This window comes from Oncorhynchus clarkii, chromosome 13 (assembly GCF_045791955.1).
Source record: "Oncorhynchus clarkii lewisi isolate Uvic-CL-2024 chromosome 13, UVic_Ocla_1.0, whole genome shotgun sequence".
In the NCBI taxonomy this organism is placed as follows: Eukaryota; Metazoa; Chordata; class Actinopteri; order Salmoniformes; family Salmonidae; genus Oncorhynchus; species Oncorhynchus clarkii.
This window is the reverse complement of record NC_092159.1, coordinates 2,187,980-2,213,498: the sequence shown is the minus strand read 5'-3', so window position 1 is coordinate 2,213,498 and position 25,519 is coordinate 2,187,980. Positions and strand designations below refer to the sequence as shown.

The 25,519-nt window shown below is 46.2% G+C and overlaps 1 protein-coding gene across 1 annotated transcript in view; it reads left to right on the top strand.

Moving 5' to 3' along the window:
- The first annotated feature begins 5,624 nt into the window (after positions 1-5,624).
- Positions 5,625-25,519, top strand: part of LOC139424182 (regulator of G-protein signaling 11-like) — a 68,201-nt gene continuing 48,306 nt past the window's right edge. The window contains exons 1-5 of the mRNA XM_071175863.1: positions 5,625-5,685; positions 12,791-12,841; positions 12,960-13,066; positions 17,803-17,854; positions 22,095-22,153. Coding sequence (XP_071031964.1) covers positions 5,625-5,685; positions 12,791-12,841; positions 12,960-13,066; positions 17,803-17,854; positions 22,095-22,153 — 330 coding nt within the window. The remainder of the gene's footprint in view (positions 5,686-12,790; positions 12,842-12,959; positions 13,067-17,802; positions 17,855-22,094; positions 22,154-25,519) is intronic.

The following is a 25,519-nucleotide window of genomic DNA, read 5'->3' as shown; positions in this document are numbered from 1 at the left end:
TACCACAGGGTTCAATTCTCGGGCCGACTCTTTTCTCTGTATATATCAATGATGTTGCTCTTGCTGCGGGCGATTCCCTGATCCAAATCTACGCAGACGACACCATTCTATATACTTCCGGCCCGTCCTTGGACACTGTGCTATCTAACCTCCAAACGAGCTTCAATGCCATACAACACTCCTTCCGTGGCCTCCAACTGCTCTTAAATGCTAATAAAACCAAATGCATGCTTTTCAACCGTTCGCTGCCTGCACCCACACGCCTGACTAGCATCACCACCCTGGATGGTTCCGACCTTGAATATGTGGACATCTATAAGTACCTAGGTGTCTGGCTAGACTGTAAACTCTCCTTCCAGACTCATATCAAACATCTCCAATCGAAAATCAAATCTAGAGTCGGCTTTCTATTCCTCAACAAAGCCTCCCTCACTCACGCCGCCAAACTTACCCTAGTAAAACTGACTATCCTACCGATCCTCGACTTCGGCGATGTCATCTACAAAATTGCTTCCAACACTCTACTCAGCAAACTGGATGCAGTTTATCACAGTGCCATCCGTTTTGTCACTAAAGCACCTTATACCACCCACCACTGCGACCTGTATGCTCTAGTCGGCTGGCCCTCGCTACATATTCGTCGCCAGACCCACTGGCTCCAGGTCATCTACAAGTCCATGCTAGGTAAAGCTCTGCCTTATCTCAGTTCACTGGTCACGATGGCAACACCAACCCGTAGCACGCGCTCCAGCAGGTGTATCTCACTGATCATCCCTAAAGCCAACACCTCATTTGGCCGTCTTTCGTTTCAGTTCTCTGCTACCTGTGACTGGAACAAATTGCAAAAATCGCTGAAGCTGGAGACTTCTATTTCCCTCACTAACTTTAAACATCATATATCTGAGCAGCTAACCGATCGCTGCAGCTGTACATAGCGCATCTGTAAATAGCCCATCCAATCTACCTACCTCATCCCCCTATTGTTTTTATTTAATGTTCTGCTCATCCCCATACTGTTTTTATTTATTTTATTTTCTGCTCTTTTGCACACCAATATCTCTACCTGTACATGACCATCTGATCATTTATCACTCCAGTGTTAATCTGCAAAATTGTAATTATTCGCTTACCTCCTCATGCCTTTTGCACACAATGTATATAGACTCTCTTTTTTTTCTACTGTGTTATTGACTTGTTAATTGTTTACTCCATGTGTAACTCTGTGTTGTCTGTTCACACTGCTATGCTTTATCTTGGCCAGGTCGCAGTTGCAAATGAGAACTTGTTCTCAACTAGCCTACCTGGTTAAATAAAGGTGAAATAAAATAAAAAAAATAAAAATAAAAAACAGGTGTCAACAGTGACAGACTTATTTCTGGAGAGATTCATTTTTTAAATTAGAAGCTAGAACTGTCTGGGCATAGACCTGGAAAGTATGACAGAACTTTGTAGGCTATCTCTGCAGTAGATTGCAACTCCTCCTCTTTTGGCAGTTCTATCTTGACGGAAAATGTTGTAGTTGGGGATGGAAATCTCAGAACTCTTTGGTGGCCTTCCTAAGCCAGGATTCGGGCACTGCAAGAACATCAGGGTTGGCGGAGTGTGCTAAAGCAGTGAGTAAAACAAACTTAGGGAGGAGGCTTCTGATGTTAACATGCAAGAAACCAAGGCTTTTTCGGTTACAGAAGTCAACACATGAGAGTGCCTGGGGACACACAGGGCCGGGGTTAACCCTCACATCACCCGAGGAACAGAGGAGGAGTAGGATGAGGTTACGGCTAAAGGCTATCAAAACTGGTCGTCTAGTGCGTTGGGGACAGAGAATAAAAGAAGCAGATTTCTGGGCCTGGTACAATAGATTTAGGACGTAATGTACAGACAGGGGTATGGTGGGCTGCGGGTACAATGGAGGTAAACTTAGGCATTGAGTGATGATAAGTGAGGTTGCATCTTTGGACACGCTAGTTATGCTGGGTGAGGTCACCGCATGTGTGGGAGGTGGGACAAAAGAGGCATATGAGGCATGTTGAGTGGGACTAGGGGCTACGCAGTGAACTAAAACAATGACAACTATCCTAAACAACAGTAGCTATGGCATATTGACATTTGAGAGAGACATAAAGCGATGCTTCACATGTGTAGATTGGGAGAGATAGCTAAGACAACAACAGGTAAGACAACAACAGCTAATCATCTAAGACAACAACAACAGGTAAAATGGCGATGAATGGGCAGAGAGTGTCGGTTAACTACACACAGGGCCTGAGTTCGTGGCTGAGGCCGACAGATAAACAAAGGTAAACAAAGTGGCCGACAGATAAACAAAGGTAAACAAAGTGGCCGACAGATAAACAAAGGTAAACAAAGTGGCCGACAGATAAACAAAGGTAAACAAAGTGGCCGACAGATAGACAAAGGTAAACAAAGTGGCCGACAGATAAACAAAGGTAAACAAAGTGGCCGACAGATAAACAAAGGTAAACAAAGTGGCCGACAGATAAACAAAGGTAAACAAAGTGGCCGACAGATAGACAAAGGTAAACAAAGTGGCCGACAGATAAACAAAGGTAAACAAAGTGGCCGACAGATAAACAAAGGTAAACAAAGTGGCCGACAGATAAACAAAGGTAAACAAAGTGGCCGACAGATAGACAAAGGTAAACAAAGTGGCCGACAGATAAACAAAGGTAAACAAAGTGGCCGACAGATAAACAAAGGTAAACAAAGTGGCCGACAGATAAACAAAGGTAAACATTGTGGCCGACAGATAGACAAAGGTAAACAAAGTGGCCGACAGATAAACAAAGGTAAACAAAGTGGCCGACAGATAAACAAAGGTAAACAAAGTGGCCGACAGATAAACAAAGGTAAACAAAGTGGCCGACAGATAGACAAAGGTAAACAAAGTGGCCGACAGATAAACAAAGGTAAACAAAGTGGCCGACAGATAAACAAAGGTAAACAAAGTGGCCGACAGATAAACAAAGGTAAACAAAGTGGCCGACAGATAGACAAAGGTAAACAAAGTGGCCGACAGATAAACAAAGGTAAACAAAGTGGCCGACAGATAAACAAAGGTAAACAAAGTGGCCGACAGATAAACAAAGGTAAACAAAGTGGCCGACAGATAGACAAAGGTAAACAAAGTGGCCGACAGATAAACAAAGGTAAACAAAGTGGCCGACAGATAGACAAAGGTAAACAAAGTGGCCGACAGATAGACAAAGAAAATACACTAAATAAACTAAATGGAGTACCGGGATGAATGAACATCAGGCATCAGCTATGTAGCCAAGTGAACATTGGGTCCAGTGAACAGCAATAGATGAAACAGGGAAGCCGGGGTAGTCGTTACTACGCTAGCAAGCGGGAGACACACCGTTTAAAGTTAGCAGGCCGGGGCTAGTAGAAGCGTCTGCTCCGACGGCCGGTTGAGGGCACAGCGGATGGAGTTACGTTGGCGGACCAGTCGTGGTGGTACGGCGGGGCATCGTGTCGACAAAGGGACCAGGCCAGTTGGCGGAAGAGGTATTGTAGTTGTAGTAATTTCGTTTGCTAACCAGGAGATGCGCCTGGCTCGCGGCTAAGTGGTGCTAGCTTCGGGACAGGGGCGTAAACCCTAACTCCTACTAACCCTACTCCCTACACCCTAACCCCTACTCCATAACCCTAACCCCTACTTGGCGGAAGAGTATGAGTTTGAGTTTATTTTTTTATTTTTACAGGGACAGTGCACATTAATCAACGTTTCAGTAAAAGTGCCGGTTTTAGCCAGCCGGCTAATTTTCAACCGCAGTCCCTGGGCAGGTTATTAAAAACAATTACAATATAGACAATAGCAGCATAGAACAAGCAAGACATAGCAACATAGGACAAGCAAGACATAGCATACAGACAGAGCAGTATAGGACAAGCAAGACGTAGCATACAGACAGAGCAACATAAAACAAAAAGCAGCAAGACAAAATTCATAAAAGCAACAAAGTGTTTCCACACCTCACAAGCTACAGACAACAGACAACACGGAAAGCGGCAACACACAGCTAGGGACCATGTTCACAAATCTGATTGACCTTTAGCCATGTCTTCAAGCATTTTGTGAAAGTGTGATATGTGGTGCAGTTATGTGTGTCTGATGGCAGTGTATTCCAGACATGGGAAGCTCTCACAGAGAATGCAGATTTACTAAAGGTGCTTTTCCTTAGGGGAACTATACAGTCACCTCTCATGGCAGACCTTGTGGATCTGCTGCCATATGTCTGGGTTTTCTGTTTAACAAAAATATTGAGTGGAGGGGGAGCCAGGCCATTAAGGATCTTGAATACAAGACATGCGTCGGTGTATTGCACAAGATTTTCCCAACTCAGGAGCTCATGCTTTCTAAGGATGTGACAATAATGATGGCTATTGGGCTTCCTATCAAGCACTTTGAGAGCCTGTTTGTAGACAGACTGAATAGGTTTTAATGTTGTACAGCAGAGGTATTGTAGTTGTAGTAATTTCGTTTGCTAACCAGGAGATGCGCCTGGCTCGCGGCTAAATGGTGCTAGCTTCGGGACAGGGGCGTAAACCCTAACTCCTACTAACCCTGCTCCCTACACCCTAACCCCTACTCCATAACCCTAACCCCTAAACCCTAACCCCTAACCCCTACTCAATAACCCTAACCCCTACTCCCTAACCCTATCCCATAAATCCAATCCCTAAACCCTAACCCCTACTCCATAACCCCTACTCCCTAACCCCTAAACCCTAACCCCTAATCCCTATCCCTAAACCCTATTCCTAACCCCTACTCCCTAACCCCTACTCCCTACTATGTAACCCTACTCCCTAACCCCTAATCCCTATCCCTAAACCCTATTCCTAACCCCTACTCCCTAACCCTATCCCATAAATCCAATCCCTAAACCCTAACCCCTACTCCATAACCCCTACTCCCTAACCCCTAAACCCTAACCCCTAATCCATATCCCTAAACCCTATTCCTAACCCCTACTCCCTAACCCCTACTCCCTACTATGTAACCCTAACCCCTACTCCCTAACCCCTAACCCCTACTCCCTAACCCCTACTCCCTACTCTGTAACCCTAACCCCTACTCCCTACTCTGTAACCCTAACCCCTACTCACTATCCCCTAAACCCTAACCCCTAAACCCTACTCCCTAACCCCTACTCCCTACTCTGTAACCCTAACCCCTACTCACTATCCCCTAAACCATAAACCCTACTCCCTAACCCCTACTTCCTAACCCCTACTCCCTACTCTGTAACCCTAACCCCTAAACCCTAACCCCTTCTCCCCAACCCCTACTCCCTAACCCTAAACCCTACTCCCTACTCTCTAACCCCTATCCCCTAACCCCTACTCCCTAACCCTTAACCCCTATCCCCTAACCCCTAACCCCTACTCCCTAACCCCTACTCCCTATCCCCTACTCCCTACTCCCTAGAGCTCAAAGTTTCTGAGTGTGTGTCTCCCTAACCCCTATGTGTGTGTGTGTGTGTGTGTGTGTGTGTGTGTGTGTGTGTGTGTGTGTGTGTGTGTGTGTGTGTGTGTGTGTGTGTGTGTGTGTGTGTGTGTAGATGGAGAGAGTGATCGTAGCAAAGCAAGATACTGACATGGGGGTGAAGATGAGAAACCAGAGACTCCTCATCACCGTTATACCACACGCCATGACCGGTAGGTTACCAAGGTTGCAATACCATGACCTCTAGGACCTCATCACCGTTATACCACCCCACCATGACCTCTAGGACCTCATCACCATTATACCACCCCACCATGACCTCTAGGACCTCATCACCATTATACCACCCCACCATGACCTCTAGGTCCTCATCACTGTTATACCACCCACCATGACCTCTAGGTCCTCATCACTTTTATACCACCCCACCATGACCTCTAGGTCCTCATCACTGTTATAATACATGCCATGACTGGTATATTACCTAGGTTACCTCACCATGACCTCTTGGTCCTCATCACTGTTATACCACCCTACCATGACCTCTAGGTCCTCATCACTGTTATACCACCCCACCATGACCTCTAGGTCCTCATCACTGTTATACCACCCCACCATGACCTCTAGGTCCTCATCACTGTTATACCACCCCACAATGACCTCTAGGTCCTCATCACTGTTATACCACCTACCATGACCTCTAGGTCCTCATCACTGTTATACCACCCCACCATGACCTCTAGGTCCTCATCACTGTTATACCCCACCGATATAATACACGCCATGACTGGTATATTACCTAGGTTACCACTCCATGACCTCTAGGTCCTCATCACCGTCATAAAACACGCCATGACCTCTAGGTCCTCATCACTGTTATACCACCCCACCATGACCTCTAGGTCCTCTTCAATGTTATTCCACCCCACCATGACCTCTAGGTCCTCATCACTGTTATTCCACCCCACCATGACCTCTAGGTCCTCATCACTGTTATTCCACCCACCATGACCTCTAGGTCCTCATCACTGTTATTCAACACCACCATGACCTCTAGGTCCTCATCACTGTTATACCACCCCACCATGACCTCTAGGTCCTCATCACTGTTATACCACCCCACCATGACCTCTAGGTCCTCATCACTGTTATTCCACCCCACCATGACCTCTAGGTCCTCATCACTGTTATACCACCCTACCATGACCTCTAGGTCCTTATCACTGTTATTCCACCCCACCATGACCTCTAGGTCCTCATCACTGTTATACCACCCTACCATGACCTCTAGGTCCTCATCACCGTTATACCACCCCACCATGACCGGTAGGTTAGCAAGGTTGCAATACCATGACCTCTGGGACCTCATCACCGTTATACCACATGCCATGAACTCTAGGACCTCATCACCGTTATACCACCCCACCATGACCTCTAGGACCTCCTCACCGTTATACCACGTGCCATGACCGGTAGGTTACCAAAGTTGCAATACCATGACCTCTGGGACCTCATCACCGTTATACCACCCCACCATGACCTCTAGGTCCTCATCACCGTTATACCACCCCACCATGACCTCTAGGTCCTCATAAATGTTATACCACCCCACCATGACCTCTAGGTCCTCATCACCGTTATACCACTCACCATGACCTCTAGGACCCCATCACCGTTATACCACCCACCATGACCTCTAGGACCTCATCACCGTTATACCACACGCCATGACCGGTAGGTTACCAAGGTTGCAATACCATGAACTCTAGGACCTCATCACTGTTATACCACCCCACCATGACCGGTAGGTTACCAAGGTTGCAAAACACTGACCTCTGGGACCTCATCACCATTATACCACCCCACCATGACCTCTAGGACCTCATCACCGTTATACCACCCACCGTGACCTCTAGGACCTCATCACCGTTATACCACCCCACCATGACCGGTAGGTTACCAAGGTTGCAAAACCCTGACCTCTGGGACCTCATCACCATTATACCACCCCACCATGACCTCTAGGACCTCATCACCGTTATACCACCCCACCATGACCTCTAGGAGCTCATCACCGTTATACCACCCCACCATGACCTCTAGGTCCTCATCACTGTTACACCACCCCACCATGACCGGTAGGTTACCAAGGTTGCAATAACATGACCTCTAGGACCTCATCACCGTTATACCACGTGCCCTGACCGGTAGGTTACCAAGGTTGCAATACCATGACCTCTAGGACCTCATCACCGTTATACCACCCCACCATGACCTCTAGGTCCTCATCACTGTTATACCACAGGCCATGTCCGGTAGGTTACCAAGGTTGCAATACCATGACCTCTAGGACCTCATCACCGTTATACCACAAGCCATGACCAGTAGGTTACCAAGGTTGCAATACCATGACCTCTAGGACCTCATCACCGTTATACCACCCCACCATGACCTCTATGTCCTCATCACTGTTATACCACAGGCCATGACCGGTAGGTTACCAAGGTTGCAATACCATGACCTCTAGGACCTCATCACCGTTATACCACCCCACCATGACCTCTAGGACCTCATCACCGTTATACCACATGCCATGACCGGTAGGTTACCAAGGTTACAAAACCATGACCTCTAGGACCTCATCACCGTTATACCACACGCCATGACCGGTAGGTTACCAAGGTTGCAATACCATGACCTCTAGGACCTCATCACCGTTATACCACCCCACCATGACCTCTAGGTCCTCATCACTGTTATACCACAGGCCATGTCCGGTAGGTTACCAAGGTTGCAATACCATGACCTCTAGGACCTCATCACCGTTATACCACAAGCCATGACCAGTAGGTTACCAAGGTTGCAATACCATGACCTCTAGGACCTCATCAACGTTATACCACCCCACCATGACCTCTATGTCCTCATCACTGTTATACCACAGGCCATGACCGGTAGGTTACCAAGGTTGCAATACCATGACCTCTAGGACCTCATCACCGTTATACCACCCCACCATGACCTCTAGGACCTCATCACCGTTATACCACATGCCATGACCGGTAGGTTACCAAGGTTACAAAACCATGACCTCTAGGACCTCATCACCGTTATACCACACGCCATGACCGGTAGGTTACCAAGGTTGCAATACCATGACCTCTAGGACCTCATCACCGTTATACCACCCCACCATGACCTCTAGGTCCTCATCACCGTTATACCACCCACCATGACCTCTAGGTCCTCATCACTGTTATACCACCCACCATGACCTCTAGGTCCTCATCACTTTTATACCACCCCACCATGACCTCTAGGTCCTCATCACTGTTGTAATACATGCCATGACTGGTATATTACCTAGGTTACCTCACCATGACCTCTTGGTCCTCATCACTGTTATACCACCCTACCATGACCTCTAGGTCCTCATCACTGTTATACCACCCCACCATGACCTCTAGATCCTCATCACTGTTATACCACCCCACCATGACCTCTAGGTCCTCATCACTGTTATACCACCCCACAATGACCTCTAGGTCCTCATCACTGTTATACCACCTACCATGACCTCTAGGTCCTCATCACTGTTATACCACCCCACCATGACCTCTAGGTCCTCATCACTGTTATACCCCACCGATATAATACACGCCATGACTGGTATATTACCTAGGTTACCACACCATGACCTCTAGGTCCTCATCACCGTCATAAAACACGCCATGACCTCTAGGTCCTCATCACTGTTATACCACCCCACCATGACCTCTAGGTCCTCATCACTGTTTTTCCACCCCACCATGACCTCTAGGTCCTCATCACTGTTATTCCACCCACCATGACCTCTAGGTCCTCATCACTGTTATTCCACACCACCATGACCTCTAGGTCCTCATCACTGTTATACCACCCCACCATGACCTCTAGGTCCTCATCACTGTTATACCACACCATGACCTCTAGGTCCTCATCACTGTTATTCCACCCCACCATGACCTCTAGGTCCTCATCACTGTTATACCACCCTACCATGACCTCTAGGTCCTCATCACTGTTATACCACCCCACCATGACCTCTAGGTCCTCATCACTGTTATACCACCCCACCATGACCTCTAGGTCCCCATCACTGTTATACCACCCCACCATGACCTCTAGGTCCTCATCACTGTTATTCCACCCCACCATGACCTCTAGGTCCTCATCACTGTTACACCACCCCACCATGACCTCTAGGTCCTCATCACTGTTATACCACCCCACCATGACCTCTAGGTCCTCATCACTGTTATACCTGTTTATCCACTTGTCCTTCAGTTAGTAGCAAGAAACCACTTTACAAAATAAAATGCATTATTATTGTCATACCATTATTACGGAGAATCAGACAAATTATACTACCCTCTGCCTATTGGCTACTTAGCTTTTTCAAGCCTGTCACAAAATACAACACTGCCCCTTTAAGACTTAAACAAGCTCTTTACCTGACTCACTAGAGGTCTAGAAATGTAAATGTTTTGTGCTCTTGTAGGAAGCAATCAATCCCCCATTGCTGACTACAAATGATCTATAACTGGGCTAATAACTCACTAACTAGTTCAGGATATGAACAATGTACACACATGGCTACATGCAGCTCTCGCTTTGATCTCAAAACAAGTGCATCTACTCACGACCACTCATGCTGTAAACACAGTCCAGTGCATCTACTCACGACCGCTCATGCTTTAAACACAGTCCAGTTCATCTACTCACGACCGCTCATGCTGTAAACACAGTCCAGTGCATCTACTCACGACCGCTCATGCTGTAAACACAGTCCAGTGCATCTACTCACGACCGCTCATGCTGTAAACACAGTCCAGTGCATCTACTCACGACCGCTCATGCTGTAAACACAGTCCAGTGCATCTACTCACGACCGCTCATGCTGTAAACACAGTCCAGTGCATCTACTCACGACCGCTCATGCTGTAAACACAGTTCAGTGCATCTACTCACGACCGCTCATGCTGTAAACACAGTCCAGTGCATCTACTCACGACCGCTCATGCTGTAAACACAGTCCAGTGCATCTACTCACGACCGCTCATGCTGTAAACACAGTCCAGTGCATCTACTCACGACTGCTCATGCTGTAAACACAGTCCAGTGCATCTACTCACGACCGCTCATGCTGAGTAGTGCATGTCAGTGCAATAGAATCCTACTCCGATGCGTTCTGCCTGCAACAAAATCTCATGCATAGTTTGTTTTGTTTCAGTATGTTGCATTGAAACCTATGACATTGTTGCATTGTTGAACCTATCACAATTCCCACAGTAAAGGGAAACATTGATAGTTTTAACTAAGGGGGAAAGTAGAAAGTTGAGTGAATTTCAATCTCGTGCTTCTCTGTGCTGATATTTATTTTGCACGGCAGCCCTGGGGAGCTGCGAGCCTGCTCAGGCATGCAGCTTAGAGGTAATATTGGTCCTGGGGCTTGTGGGGTCTGTTTGATGCTCCAGATACTCAACTAGTCTAAAGAAGGACAGTTTTATTGCTTCTTTAATTAGAACAACAGTTTTTAGCTGTGCTAACAACAGGGTTTCCTTTTTAAAATGATAAACTTGGATTAGCTAAAACAACGTGCCATTGGAACACAGGAGTGATGGTATCTGATAACGGGCCTCTGTACGCCTATGTAGATATTCTATTTAATAAAATGCCGTTTCCAGCTACAATAGAAATGAGAGAGTTAGTTAGTTACTACAGCTACAATAGATATGAGAGATTTAGTTAGTTACTACAGCTACAAGTCATTTACAACACTAGTTAGTTAGTTAGTTAGTTACTACAGCTACAATAGAAATGAGAGAGTTAGTTAGTTACTACAGCTACAATATAAATGAGAGAGTTAGTTAGTTACTACAGCTACAATAGAAATGAGAGTTAGTTAGTTACTACAGCTACAATAGAAATGAGAGAGTTAGTTAGTTACTACAGCTACAATAGATATGAGAGACTAAGTTAGTTACTACAGCTACAACATTAACAATGTCTGCACTGTACTTCTGATCAATTTTAATGAATGAAAAATGTGCTTTTCTTTCAAAAAACAAAGACACTTCTAAGTGATCCCAAAGGTTTGAAAGGTTGTGTATATTAATGCCACCTGTCAGTGACCCCAAAGGTTTGAAAGGTTGTGTATATTAATGCCACCTGTCAGTGACCCCAAAGGTTTGAACGGTCGTGTATATTAACGCCACCTCTCAGTGACCCCAAAGGTTTGAACGGTCGTGTATATTAACGCCACCTGTCAGTGACCCCAAAGGTTTGAACGGTCGTGTATATTAATGCCACCTGTCAGTGATCCCAAAGGTTTGAACGGTCGTGTATATTAACGCCACCTGTCAGTGATCCCAAAGGTTTGAACGGTCGTGTATATTAACGCCACCTCTCAGTGACCCCAAAGGTTTGAACGGTCGTGTATATTAACGCCACCTGTCAGTGACCCCAAAGGTTTGAACGGTCGTGTATATTAACGCCACCTGTCAGTGACCCCAAAGGTTTGAACGGTCGTGTATATTAATGCCACCTGTCAGTGACCCCAAAGATTTGAACGGTCGTGTATATTAACGCCACCTGTCAGTGACCCCAAAGGTTTGAACGGTCGTGTATATTAACGCCACCTGTCAGTGACCCCAAAGGTTAGAAAGGTTGTGTATATTAACGCCACCTGTCAGTGACCCCAAAGGTTTGAACGGTCGTGTATATTAACGCCACCTGTCAGTGACCCCAAAGGTTTGAAAGGTTGTGTATATTAACGCCACCTGTCAGTGACCCCAAAGGTTTGAACGGTCGTGTATATTAACGCCACCTGTCAGTGACCCCAAAGGTTTGAACGGTCGTGTATATTAACGCCACCTGTCAGTGACCCCAAAGGTTTGAACGGTCGTGTATATTAACGCCACCTGTCAGTGACCCCAAAGGTTTGAACGGTCGTGTATATTCTACACTTGGCATTTATCCAGACCCCTCTACACTTGGCATTTATCCAGATCCCTCTACACTTGGCATTTATCCAGATCCCTCTACACTTGGCATTTATCCAGATCCATCTACACTTGGCATTTATCCAGACACAACGGGTCCCTGAATACCTCCGGAGGGGGTCAGGAAGATCTGATCACAGTCACATCACAATACCTCTTTTAATCGTCTACACCTATCTGGCAACGTGGGCACAATCAGCATGCTGACCAGATCAGGACAAAGGAAGCATGTTAGAACCAGGTATAAACGGGGCAAACGTCTCTTTCTCTTTAGGTAATGATGTCATTGAATGGCTGATTCAGAAATACAACATAACAGAGCAAGGTAAGTCTTGTTGTTCCTTATTCACTGTGGATGTATTCCTCCTGTCACTATGTCTAGTTTTATACCATATCTTTGTCTCAAAGCTGCAATGTGTCACTTCTTGGGAATGTGTGTGTAGAGGCTCGCCACCTGGGAGGACTCCTGGTGCAGTATGGGTACATCTATCCTCTGAGGGATCCGCGCTCTCTACTGCTGAGATCTGATGACTCTCCTTACCGCTTCCAGGTAACACACACAGACATCTCCCTAACTCTCTATCCTCTCTACTGCTGAAATCTGATGACTCTCCTTACTGCTTCCAGGTAACACACACATACATCTCCCTAACTCTCTATCCTCTCTACTGCTGAGATCTGATGACTCTCCTTACCGCTTCCAGGTAACACACACAGACATCTCCCTAACTCTCTATCCTCTCTACTGCTGAGATCTGATGACTCTCCTTACCGCTTCCAGGTAACACACACAGACATCTCCCTAACTCTCTATCCTCTCTACTGCTGAGATCTGATGACTCTCCTTACCGCTTCCAGGTAACACACACAGACATCTCCCTAACTCTCTATCCTCTCTAATGCTGAGATCTGATGACTCTCCTTACCGCTTCCAGGTAACACACACAGACATCTTCCTAACTCTCTATCCTCTTTAATGCTGAGATCTGATGACTCTCCTTACCGCTTCCAGGTAACACACACAGACATCTCCCTAACTCTCTATCCTCTCTACTGCTGAGATCTGATGACTCTCCTTACCGCTTCCAGGTAACACACACAGACATCTCCCTAACTCTCTATCCTCTCTACTGCTGAGATCTGATGACTCTCCTTACCGCTTCCAGGTAACACACACAGACATCTCCCTAACTCTCTATCCTCTCTAATGCTGAGATCTGATGACTCTCCTTACCGCTTCCAGGTAACACACACAGACATCTCCCTAACTCTCTATCCTCTCTACTGCTGAGATCTGATGACTCTCCTTACCACTTCCAGGTAACACACACAGACATCTCCCTAACTCTCTATCCTCTTTACTGCTGAGATCTGATGACTCTCCTTACCGCTTCCAGGTAACACACACAGACATCTCCCTAACTCTCTATCCTCTCTAATGCTGAGATTGATGACTCTCCTTACCGCTTCCAGGTAACACACACAGACACACACAGACATCTCACTCTCTCTCTCCACTCTACTCCTCTCTCTCCTCTCTCTCCTCTACTCCCCCCCCTCTCTCTCCACTCTACTCTTCTCTCTCCTCTTTACTCCCCTCTCTCTCTACACATGCAGACATGTCTCTCTCCTCTCCTCTCTACTCCCCCCCTCTCTCTCTCCACTCTACTCTTCTCTCTCCTCTTTACTCCCCTCTCTCTCTACACATGCAGACATGTCTCTCTCCTCTCCTCTCTACTCCCCCCCTCTCTCTCTCCACTCTACTCCTCTCTCTCCTCTTTACTCCCCTCTCTCTCTACACATGCAGACATGTCTCTCTCTCCTCTCTACCCCCCCCCCCTCTATCCACTCTACTCCTCTCTCTCCTCTCTCCTCTCTACCCCCTCTCAGGCTTTGCTCACTGAGTCTGTACATAGTCAAAGCTTAAGTTTCCTTAAGTTTGGTTCAGTCACAGTGGTCAGGTATTCTGCCACTGTGTACTCTCTGTTTAGGGCCAAATAGTAGTCTAGTTTGCTCAGATTTTTTGTTAATTCTTTCCAATTTTTGTTTTCTCATGATTTGGTTGGGTCTAATTGTGCTGCTGTCCTGGGGCTCTGTGGGGTCTGCTTGTGAACAGAGCCCCAGGACCAGCTTGCTTAGGGAACTCTTCTCCAGGTTCATCTCTCTGTCAGTGATGGCTTTGTTATGGAAGGTTTGGGAATCTCTTCCTTTTAGGTGGTTGTAGAATTTAACATCTCTTCTCTGGATTTTGATAATTAGCGGGTATCGGACTAATTCTGCTCTGCATGCATTATTTGGTGTTCTACGTTGTACACTGATGATATTATTGCAGACTTCTGCATGCAGAGTCTCAATTTGGTCTTTGTCCCATTTTGTGAATTCTTGGTTGGTGAGTGGACCCCAGACCTCACAACCATAAAGGGCAATTGGTTCTATAACTGAATCAAGTAATTTTTAGCCAGATCCTAATTTATATGTCAAATTTTATGTTCAGTTTGATGGCGTAGAAGGCCCTTCTTGCCTTGTCTCTCAGATCGTTCACAGCCTTGTGGAAGTTACTTGTGGTGCTGATGTTTAGGCCAAGGTATGTATCGTTTTTTGTGTGCTCTAGGGCAATGGTATATAAATGGAATTTGTATTTACTGTCAGGGCCCAGGTCTGACAGAATCTGTGCAGAATATCTAGGTGCTGCTGAAGGCCCTCCTTGGTTGGTGACAGAAGCACCAGATCATCAGCAAACAGTAGACATTTGACTTCAGATTCTAGTAGGATGAGGCCTGGTGCTGCAGACTGTTCTAGTGTCCTCGCCAATTCGTTGAAATATATGTTGAGGAGGGTGGGGCTTAAGCTGCAATTTTGTTGTTTGTGGAAATGGATTTTATAATGTATGTTTTTCCCCCAACACCACTTTCCATCATCTTTTTGTATAGCAGATCCTCATGCCAAATTGAGTCGAATCCGTTTTTGAAGTCAACAAAGCATGAGAAGACTTTGCCTTTGTTTTGGTTTGTTTGTCAATTAGGGTGTGCAGGGTAAATACATGTTCTGTCATACCATCATTTGGTAAAAAGCCAATTTGACATTTTCTAAGTACATTGTTTTCACTGAGGAAATATACGAGTCTGCTGTTAATGATAATGCTGAGGATTTTCCCAAGGTTGCTGTTGACGCATATATGGGGTCATATTTTGTCTTCACTTTTGTGGATTGGGGTGATCAGTACTTAGTTCCAAATATTGGGGACGATGCCAGATCTAAGGATGATGAGAGTTTTAGTATAGCCAATTGGAATCTGTGGTCTGTATATTTGATCATTTCATTAAGGATACCATCAACACCACAGGCCTTTTTGGGTTGGAGGGTTTTTATTTTGTCCTGTAGTTCATTCAAGGGAATTGGAGAATCCAGTGGGTTCTGGAATCCAGTGGGTTCTGGAATCCAGTGTGTTCTGGAATCCAGTGGGTTCTGGTCGTCTTTAATTGTTGATTCTAAGATCTGCATTTGATCATGTATATATGTTTTTGCTGTTTGTTCTTTGTTATAGAGACAAAAGATTAGAGAAGTGGTTAACCCACACATCTCATTTTGGATAGATAATTATTTGTGTTGTTGTTTGTTTTCCGTAGTGTATTTCTGTATTGTTTTAGTGATTCACCATAGTGAAGGCGTAGACTCAGGTTTTCTGGGTCTCTATGTTTTTGGTTGCAGAAGTTTCTCAATTTCTTTCTTATGTTTTTGCATTCCTCATCAAATCATTTGTCATTGTTGATTATTTTCTTCGGTTTTCTGTTTGACATTTTTAGATTTGATAGGGAAGCTGAGAGGTCAAATATACTGTTAAGATTTTCTACTGCCATGTTTACACCACCACTATTACAGTGGAACGTTTTGTCCAGGAAGTTGTCTAAAAGGGATTGAATTTGATGTTTCCTAATTGTTTTTTGGTAGGTTTTCACACTACATTCCTTCCATCTATAGCATTTCTTAAAATTACTCAGTTCCTTTGGTTTTGATGCTTCATCATTGAGTATTCCTCTGTTCAAGTAGACTGCTGAGATCTGATAGGGGTGTCAGTGGGCTGACTGTGGTCTGATAGGGGTGTCAGTGGGCTGCTGAGATCTGATAGGGGTGTCAGTGGGCTGACTGTGGTCTGATAGGGGTGTCAGTGGGCTGACTGTGATCTGATAGGGGTGGTTACCTACCATAGGAGGCCCCTCAAAGCCTACCATTGACTATGTATATACCCAGCGTGTAACAGAGCTGCAGGAGTTGTGGACTGTTTTTGTTGGTTATGTTGTCATAGTTGTGTGGTACAGGGGCATATGGGGGAGGGAATGCTGTCACCTGCAGCCAGGTGTTTGTCCCCCTGTGTGCTGAGGGTGTCAGGTTCTTGTCCGGTTCTAGCATTTAGGTTGCTACAGACTAGTACACGTCCCTGGGCCTGGAAATGATTGATTTCCCCAGCCAGGATGGAGAAGTTGTCTTCATTAAAGTATGAGGATTCTAGTGGGGTGAAATAGGTAGCACACAGGAGGACATTTTTCTCTATTAAGATAATTTCCTTTTGAATTTCTAGCTAGATGTAAAATGTTTCTGTTTTGATTAATTTAATAGAGTGAGTTAGGTCTTAGGTCTGGTCTATAACAAATGACCATATCCCCGGAGTCCCTTCCCTGTTTCATCCTGGTGGTTTGGACAACCAGCTCTCTGTAACCTAGAGGGTAACCAGTGGGTCCGTGTCCTCTATACCACCCACCTGGTAGTGTGGTGGATGGGACTACCAGCTCTCTGTAACCTAGAGGGTAACCAGTGGGTCCGTCTCCTCTATACCACCCACCTGGTAGTGTGGTGGATGGGACTACCAGCTCTCTGTAACCAGTGGGTCCATCTCCTCTATACCACCCACCTGGTAGTTTTGTGGATGGGACTACCAGCTCTCTGTAACCTAGAGGACAACCAGTGGGTCCGTCTCCTCTATACCACCCACTTGGTAGTTTTGTGGATGGGACTACCAGCTCTCTGTAACCTAGAGGACAACCAGTGGGTCCATCTCCTCTATACCAGGTTTCTTGTAGGATGACAATGTCTGTATTTCTGATTTCTTTGATGAATTCCAGGTTCCTGCTCTTTAGGCCAAAGGCAGATGACCTCAGGCCTTGGATATTCCAGGATGAGATAGTGAAGGCTATAGGTTTCATAAAGTGTCCAATGTTGTTGGTCGTGTGGTTTGGCCTCACGCAGACATCTCCCTCTTTCTGAACATCTCTCTCTCTCACTCTCTCTCAGACTCCATATTTCTGGACCAGTAGCCGCTGGCCTGCCTCAGAGCTGGACTATGGTGAGGTTAAGGGTTAAGTGGGAACTGCATCCGCTGATTCTGCCTTGTTTTCTGGCTTCCTCCTCAAGAAATACTGGCGGCCATGACAGAAGTCATACGTTAGTTGGCTTGGGGGTGTGGTTTGATGGGGGTGTGGTTTGATGGGGGTGTGGTTTGATGGGGGTGTTTCTTGTGTGTCTCCTTGCCATCACCAAGACATACCCATCTGTCAGAACCTTGACCTCAGCTGTTTCTCCCACTCAATCACAACAAAGAACAAGCAGGTTGAGCTCAATAACTACAGGCAAATATATGGTGAGATACCGGAGGAAGCTTTGAATAGGTCAGTAGCCTACAGAGTAATATGAGAAGAATGCAATTGGGGAATTTATGTAGATATTCTAAAATAAGTGCTTTGATAACTTTCACATGTAGTGACAGGTTCATGTAGAATAAACATCCCTTTACATAAAACCATAGAAGCAGTGTTCTGCTGATATAACAATGTGCACCTTTTAATGTCATTCCCAGCCGATACAGATCCTGTCATTCCCAGATACAGATAATGTCATTCCCAGCCGATACAGATCCTGTCATTCCCAGATACATATAATGTCATTCCCAGCCGATACAGATACTGTCATTCCCAGATACAGATACTGTCATTCCCAGCAGATACAGATACTGTCATTCCCAGATACAGATACTGTCGTTCCCAGCCGATACAGATACTGTCATTCCCAGATACAGATAATGTCATTCCCAGATACAGATACTGTCATTCCCAGATACAGATAATGTCATTCCCAGCCGATACAGATACTGTCATTCCCAGATACAGATACTGTCATTCCCAGCAGATACAGATACTGTCATTCCCAGCTGATACAGATACTGTCATTCCCAGCAGATACATATACTGTCATTCCCAGCCGATACAGATACTGTCATTCCCAGCCGATACAGATACTGTCATTCCCAGCTGATACAGATACTGTCATTCCCAGCTGATACAGATACTGTCATTCCCAGATACAGATACTGTCATTCCCAGCTGATACAGATACTGTCATTCCCAGCTGATACAGATACTGTCATTCCCAGATACAGATACTGTCATTCCCAGATACAGAGAACTGTCATTCCCAGCTGATAAAGATACTGTCATTCCCAGATACAGATACTGTCATTCCCAGCCGAGACAGATACTGTACCTGGGACAGAAAGGCCCCTGGTCCCCTGTACCTGGGACAGGACGGCCCCTAGTCCCCTGTACCTGGGACAGGACGGCCCCTAGTCCTGTGTCGCTGGTGTCCGTCTGGACCAACATCGGGCGTTACTAGATCTGGATGGGAGCAAAGCGCTTCCTTCAGGTGCCTGAATGCGGCTTCGGTCTCGTCTGACCAGTTCACTGTTTTCAGGAGGTGGGCCCTGGTTAGATTGGCAAGGGGGAGGCGCTAGCTGCAAAGTTGGGGATAAACTGGCTGTAGTATCCCATCCAGCCCCGGGAAGGACTTGACCTGTGTCTTGGTGCGTGGAACGGGCCAGTCACGTACCGCTTGGAGCTTCCTCTCCTGGGGCTTGACTTTCCCCCGTCTGATCAAATACCCCAGGTACTCCACCTCCTCAAACCCCAGCTTGCACTTCTTGGGGTTTGCTGTCAACCCGGCTTACCATATATCCATATAGGCCGCTGCCCACTGTTGGTGGGGTCGGAGGACTTGATCCATCAGGTGCTGGAACATGGGTAGGGCTCCGTTGAGATTGAATGGGAGGACCCGGTACTGATATAAGCTGTCTGGTGTCGAAAACTCTGTCTAATACCCCCCAAACAATTGACGATCCCATCTCTCTGCGGGTGAAAGACGGAGGTCAAGATCTGCTTTCATACCTTGGCCGGTTAGGATCTCGTTCAGGATGCCCACCTGGTTAAAGAGGTGGAATAGCTCCCGGGCGATTCCCCTGGAGACCGCCGCCCGTAGGGATATCGGGTGGCATAATCTACTATTACCAGGATGTACCAGTGTCCTGGTGCCATTTTTACCAGTGGCCCCACTATGTCCATTGCGATCCGTTCAAATGGCAACCTGATGATCAGTAGCGGGACCAGCGGGTTTGGGAAGTGTGCATTTGGGGCGGTGATTTGACACTCCGGGCAGCTGTGGCAAAAGTCTTCCGGTGGAACTGGGCGCCAACCTGTTCCCGGGTCTTCTCCATTCCCAGGTACACCCCCAACAGATGGGTGCGGGCCAGCTCGAGAACAGTTCCCACTTTTCGTTGGAGCAGCAAACAGCACCTCTCGAAGTTCCCCCTGTTGGTGCGACACCTGATACAAAAGGCTTGATTTGGAAATGACGGTATAGCCAGTCACTCACCCCTGAAGTAGCTGGCCATCCACCACTATCACTTGGGCCGCGGCGGCTTTCAAGTTTGCATCCTCTCGAACTGTCCCTTCAGTTGGCCCGTGGCAGATGTCTCGGCTGGTCCCTCAAAATCAATGAGGGAGAGAATGAGCTCCGTTGTCTTGGCTGTTTGTTCTTGGGTCGTTGTCCTGTTTTTATTTTACCTTTTTTTAACTAGGCAAGTCAGTTAAGAACAAATTCTTATTTTCAATGACAGCCTAAGAACAGTGGGTTAACTGCCTGTTCAGGGGCAGAAAGACAGATTTGTACCTTGTCAGCTCGGGGGTTTGAACTTGCAACCTTCGGTTGTAGTCCAATGCTCTAACTACTAGGCTACCCTGCCACCCCGAGCTGGAAGGTCCTGAGCGCTCTGTAGCGTTTAAAGATCTCTCTGTACTTTGCTCTGTTCATCTTTCCATCGATACTGACTAGTCTTCCAGTCCCTGCCGCTGAAAATGCTACTGCCACCACCATGCTTCACCATAGGGATGGTGCCAGGTTTCCTCCAGATGTGACATTTGGCATTCAGTCCAAAAAGTTCAATCTTGATTTCATCAGACCAGAGAATCTTGTTTCTCATGGTCTGAGAGTCCTTTAGGTGCCTTTTGGCAAATTGTGTTTCCAAGCCAAATCTGAGTTGTTTTGAGGTAGGCTAACTTTAGCTAGCTAGCTAGTTAGGTAGCTAACAAGCCAATGTCAGCTATACTAGCGATGATAGGGATAATGATTATCAAAATATACATAATCAGCAATCTATGGTCTAGCTAACGGTATTCTCACCACCACTGGGGACCAATGAACCCCAACCACGTATTCCGAATGGTAGGATATTAGGGTACTTCGGAAGGGCATGCAAACCATAGTTGGCTGTGGTCAATCTGTATAGGGCTTTTCAGTCTCAAACGGCCGTGATCCTTTGGGTTAGGGTTAACCCTAACCCTAACCCTAACCCTAACCATAGTTGGCTGTGGTCAATCTGTATAGGGCTTTTCAGTCTCAAACGGCCGTGATCCTTTGGGTTCTAACCCTAACCATAGTTGGCTGTGGTCAATCCGTATAGGGCTTTTCTGTCTCAAATGTCCGTGATCCTTTGAACTCATTGGGGGCAATAAAACAACAGAGCCATTCAATAAAGGAGGAGTGATTTGAGCGTTGAGCTTGGGAAAAGGGGGCATGAATTGTTTACATAATTCTAATCCAAAACGTACCTTAATTTACTCGTTGTGACCCACTCAGGTTCCAAACTACACTTTAGACAAGACTGACTGTGCCCATATTTATCCAATTTACACTTTGTAATAAATGTTGACACAAAAATGTTTCTGACTCATATCAATGCCTTATAGGCCGTTTTCAAAAGGATAAGTAGTGACAGTCGCTCCTTAAGGGTTAACAGTTGAGGGTTAAGGGTTAGGAGTTGAGGGTTAAAGGTTAAAGGTTAAGGGTTAAGAGTTGAGGGTTGAGGGATAAGGGTTAAGAGAGGTTAAGGGTTAAGAGTTGAGGATTGAGGGTTAAGAGTTGAGGGTTAAAGGTTAAATGTTAAGGGTTAAGAGTTGAGGGTTGAGGGATAAGGGTTAAGAGAGGTTAATGGTTAAGAGTTGAGGGTTGAGGGTTAAGGGCTAAGAGTTGAGGGTTAAGGGTTAAGGGCTGAGGGTTAGGAGTTGAGGATTAAGAGTTGAGGGTTAAAGGTTAAGAGTTAAGAGTTGACGATTGAGGGTCGAGGGTTAAGAGTTGAGGGTTGATGGTTAAGAGTTGAGGGTTAAGGGTTAAAGGTTAGGCAATGAGGGTATGTTGTGACTTCTGTCATTTATTTGACTACAGTTTGTATGGTCTAAACTGGTCATCTTATCTCTGTCCAGCAATCTATCTGGCTAAGAAGAACATCAGGAAACAGGGGGAGCTGGTGGACTATGAGAAGGTGATTATTCTAACCTATAATTTACCAAACCTTTACTAAACCTTTACTAAACCTGTATTAACCCTTTACTAAACCTGTATTAACCCTTTACTAAACCTTTACTAAACATTTACTAAACATTTACTAAACCTTTACTAAACCTGTATTAACCCTTTACTAAACCTTTACTAAACCTTTACTAAACCTGTATTAACCCTTTACTAAACCTGTATTAACCCTTTACTAAACATTTACTAAACATGTACTAAACCTGTATTAACCCTACTAAACATTTACTAAACCTGTATTAACCCTTTACTAAACCTGTATTAACCCTTTACTAAACCTGTATTAACCCTACTAAACATTTACTAAACATTTACTAACCTTTCCTAAACGTTTAGTAAACCTTTCCTAAACCTTTAGTAAACTTTTAGTAAACATTTAGTAAACCTTTCCTAAACCTTTAGTAAACCTTCAGTAAACGTTTCCTAAACCTTTAGTAAACCTTTCCTAAACCTTTAGTAAACCTTTAGTAAACCTTTCCTAAACCTTTAGTAAACCTTTCCTAAACCTTTAGTAAACCTTTAGTAAACATTTCCCAAACCTTTAGTACACCTTTCCTATCTCCACTATCTGGAGGATAGCAGGGAAAGGAGGAGACCACTAGTTCAGAGCTATCTGGAGGATAGCTTGTACTTCCGGCGCCGACAGAGATGGCCGCCTCGCTTCGCGTTCCTAGGAAACTATGCAGTTTTTTGTTTTTTTACGTGTTATTTCTTACATTAGTACCCCAGGTCATCTTAGGTTTCATTACATACAGTCGAGAAGAACTACTGAATATAAGATCAGCATCAACTCACCATCAGTACGACCAAGAATATGTTTTTCGCGACGCGGATCCTGTGTTCTGCCTTACAAACAGGACAACGGAGTGGATCCTATGCAGCGACCCAAAAAAACGACTCCGAAAGAGAGGGAAACGAGGCGGTCTTCTGGTCAGACTCCGGAGACGGGCACAGCGCGCACCACTCCCTAGCATTCTTCTTGCCAATGTCCAGTCTCTTGACAACAAGGTTGATGAAATCCGAGCAAGGGTAGCATTCCAGAGGGACATCAGAGACTGTAACGTTCTTTGCTTCACGGAAACGTGGCTTACTGGAGAGACGCAATCCGAAGCGGTGCAGCCAACAGGTTTCTCCACGCATCGCGCAGACAGGAAAAAACATCTTTCTGGTAAAAAGAGGGGCGGGGGCGTATGCCTTATGACTAACGTGACATGGTGCGATGAAAGAAACATACAGGAACTCAAATCCTTCTGTTCACCTGATTTAGAATTCCTCACAATCAAATGTAGACCGCATTATCTACCAAGAGAATTCTCTTCGATTATAATCACAGCCGTATATATCCCCCCCCAAGCAGACACATCGATGGCTCTGAACGAACTTTATTTAACTCTCTGCAAACTGGAAACAATTTATCCGGAGGCTGCATTCATTGTAGCTGGGGATTTTAACAAGGCTAATCTGAAAACAAGACTCCCCAAATTTTATCAGCATATCGATTGCGCAACCAGGGGAGGAAAGACCTTGGACCATTGTTACTCTAACTTCCGCGACGCATATAAGGCCCTGCCCCGCCCCCCTTTCGGAAAAGCTGACCACGACTCCATTTTGTTGATCCCTGCCTACAGACAGAAACTAAAACAAGAGGCTCCCACGCTGAGGTCTGTCCAACGCTGGTCCGACCAAGCTGACTCCACACTCCAAGACTGCTTCCATCACGTGGACTGGGAGATGTTTCGTATTGCGTCAGATAACAACATTGACGAATACGCTGATTCGGTGTGCGAGTTCATTAGAACGTGCGTTGAAGATGTCGTTCCCATAGCAACGATTAAAACATTCCCTAACCAGAAACCGTGGATTGATGGCAGCATTCGTGTGAAACTGAAAGCGCGAACCACTGCTTTTAATCAGGGCAAGGTGTCTGGTAACATGACCGAATACAAACAGTGCAGCTATTCCCTCCGCAAGGCTATCAAACAAGCTAAGCGCCAGTACAGAGACAAAGTAGAATCTCAATTCAACGGCTCAGACACAAGAGGCATGTGGCAGGGTCTACAGTCAATCACGGACTACAGGAAGAAACCCAGCCCAGTCACGGACCAGGATGTCTTGCTCCCAGGCAGACTAAATAACTTTTTTGCCCGCTTTGAGGACAATACAGTGCCACTGACACGGCCTGCAACGAAAACATGCGGTCTCTCCTTCACTGCAGCCGAGGTGAGTAAGACATTTAAACGTGTTAACCCTCGCAAGGCTGCAGGCCCTGATGGCATCCCCAGCCGCGCCCTCAGAGCATGCGCAGACCAGCTGGCCGGTGTGTTTACGGACATATTCAATCAATCCCTATACCAGTCTGCTGTTCCCACATGCTTCAAGAGGGCCACCATTGTTCCTGTTCCCAAGAAAGCTAAGGTAACTGAGCTAAATGACTACCGCCCCGTAGCACTCACATCCGTCATCATGAAGTGCTTTGAGAGACTAGTCAAGGACCATATCACCTCCACCCTACCTGACACCCTAGACCCACTCCAATTTGCTTACCGCCCAAATAGGTCCACAGACGATGCAATCTCAACCACACTGCACACTGCCCTAACCCATCTGGACAAGAGGAATACCTATGTGAGAATGCTGTTCATCGACTACAGCTCGGCATTCAACACCATAGTACCCTCCAAGCTCGTCATCAAGCTCGAGACCCTGGGTCTCGACCCCGCCCTGTGCAACTGGGTACTGGACTTCCTGACGGGCCGCCCCCAGGTGGTGAGGGTAGGCAACAACATCTCCTCCCCGCTGATCCTCAACACTGGGGCCCCACAAGGTTGCGTTCTGAGCCCTCTCCTGTACTCCCTGTTCACCCACGACTGCGTGGCCACGCACGCCTCCAACTCAATCATCAAGTTTGCGGACGACACAACAGTGGTAGGCTTGATTACCAACAACGATGAGACGGCCTACAGGGAGGAGGTGAGGGCCCTCGGAGTGTGGTGTCAGGAAAACAACCTCACACTCAACGTCAACAAAACTAAGGAGATGATTGTGGACTTCAGGAAACAGCAGAGGGAACACCCCCCTATCCACATCGATGGAACAGTAGTGGAGAGGGTAGCAAGTTTTAAGTTCCTCGGCATACACATCACAGACAAACTGAATTGGTCCACTCACACAGACAGCATCGTGAAGAAGGCGCAGCAGCGCCTCTTCAACCTCAGGAGGCTGAAGAAATTCGGCTTGTCACCAAAAGCACTCACAAACTTCTACAGATGCACAATCGAGAGCATCCTGGCGGGCTGTATCACCGCCTGGTATGGCAACT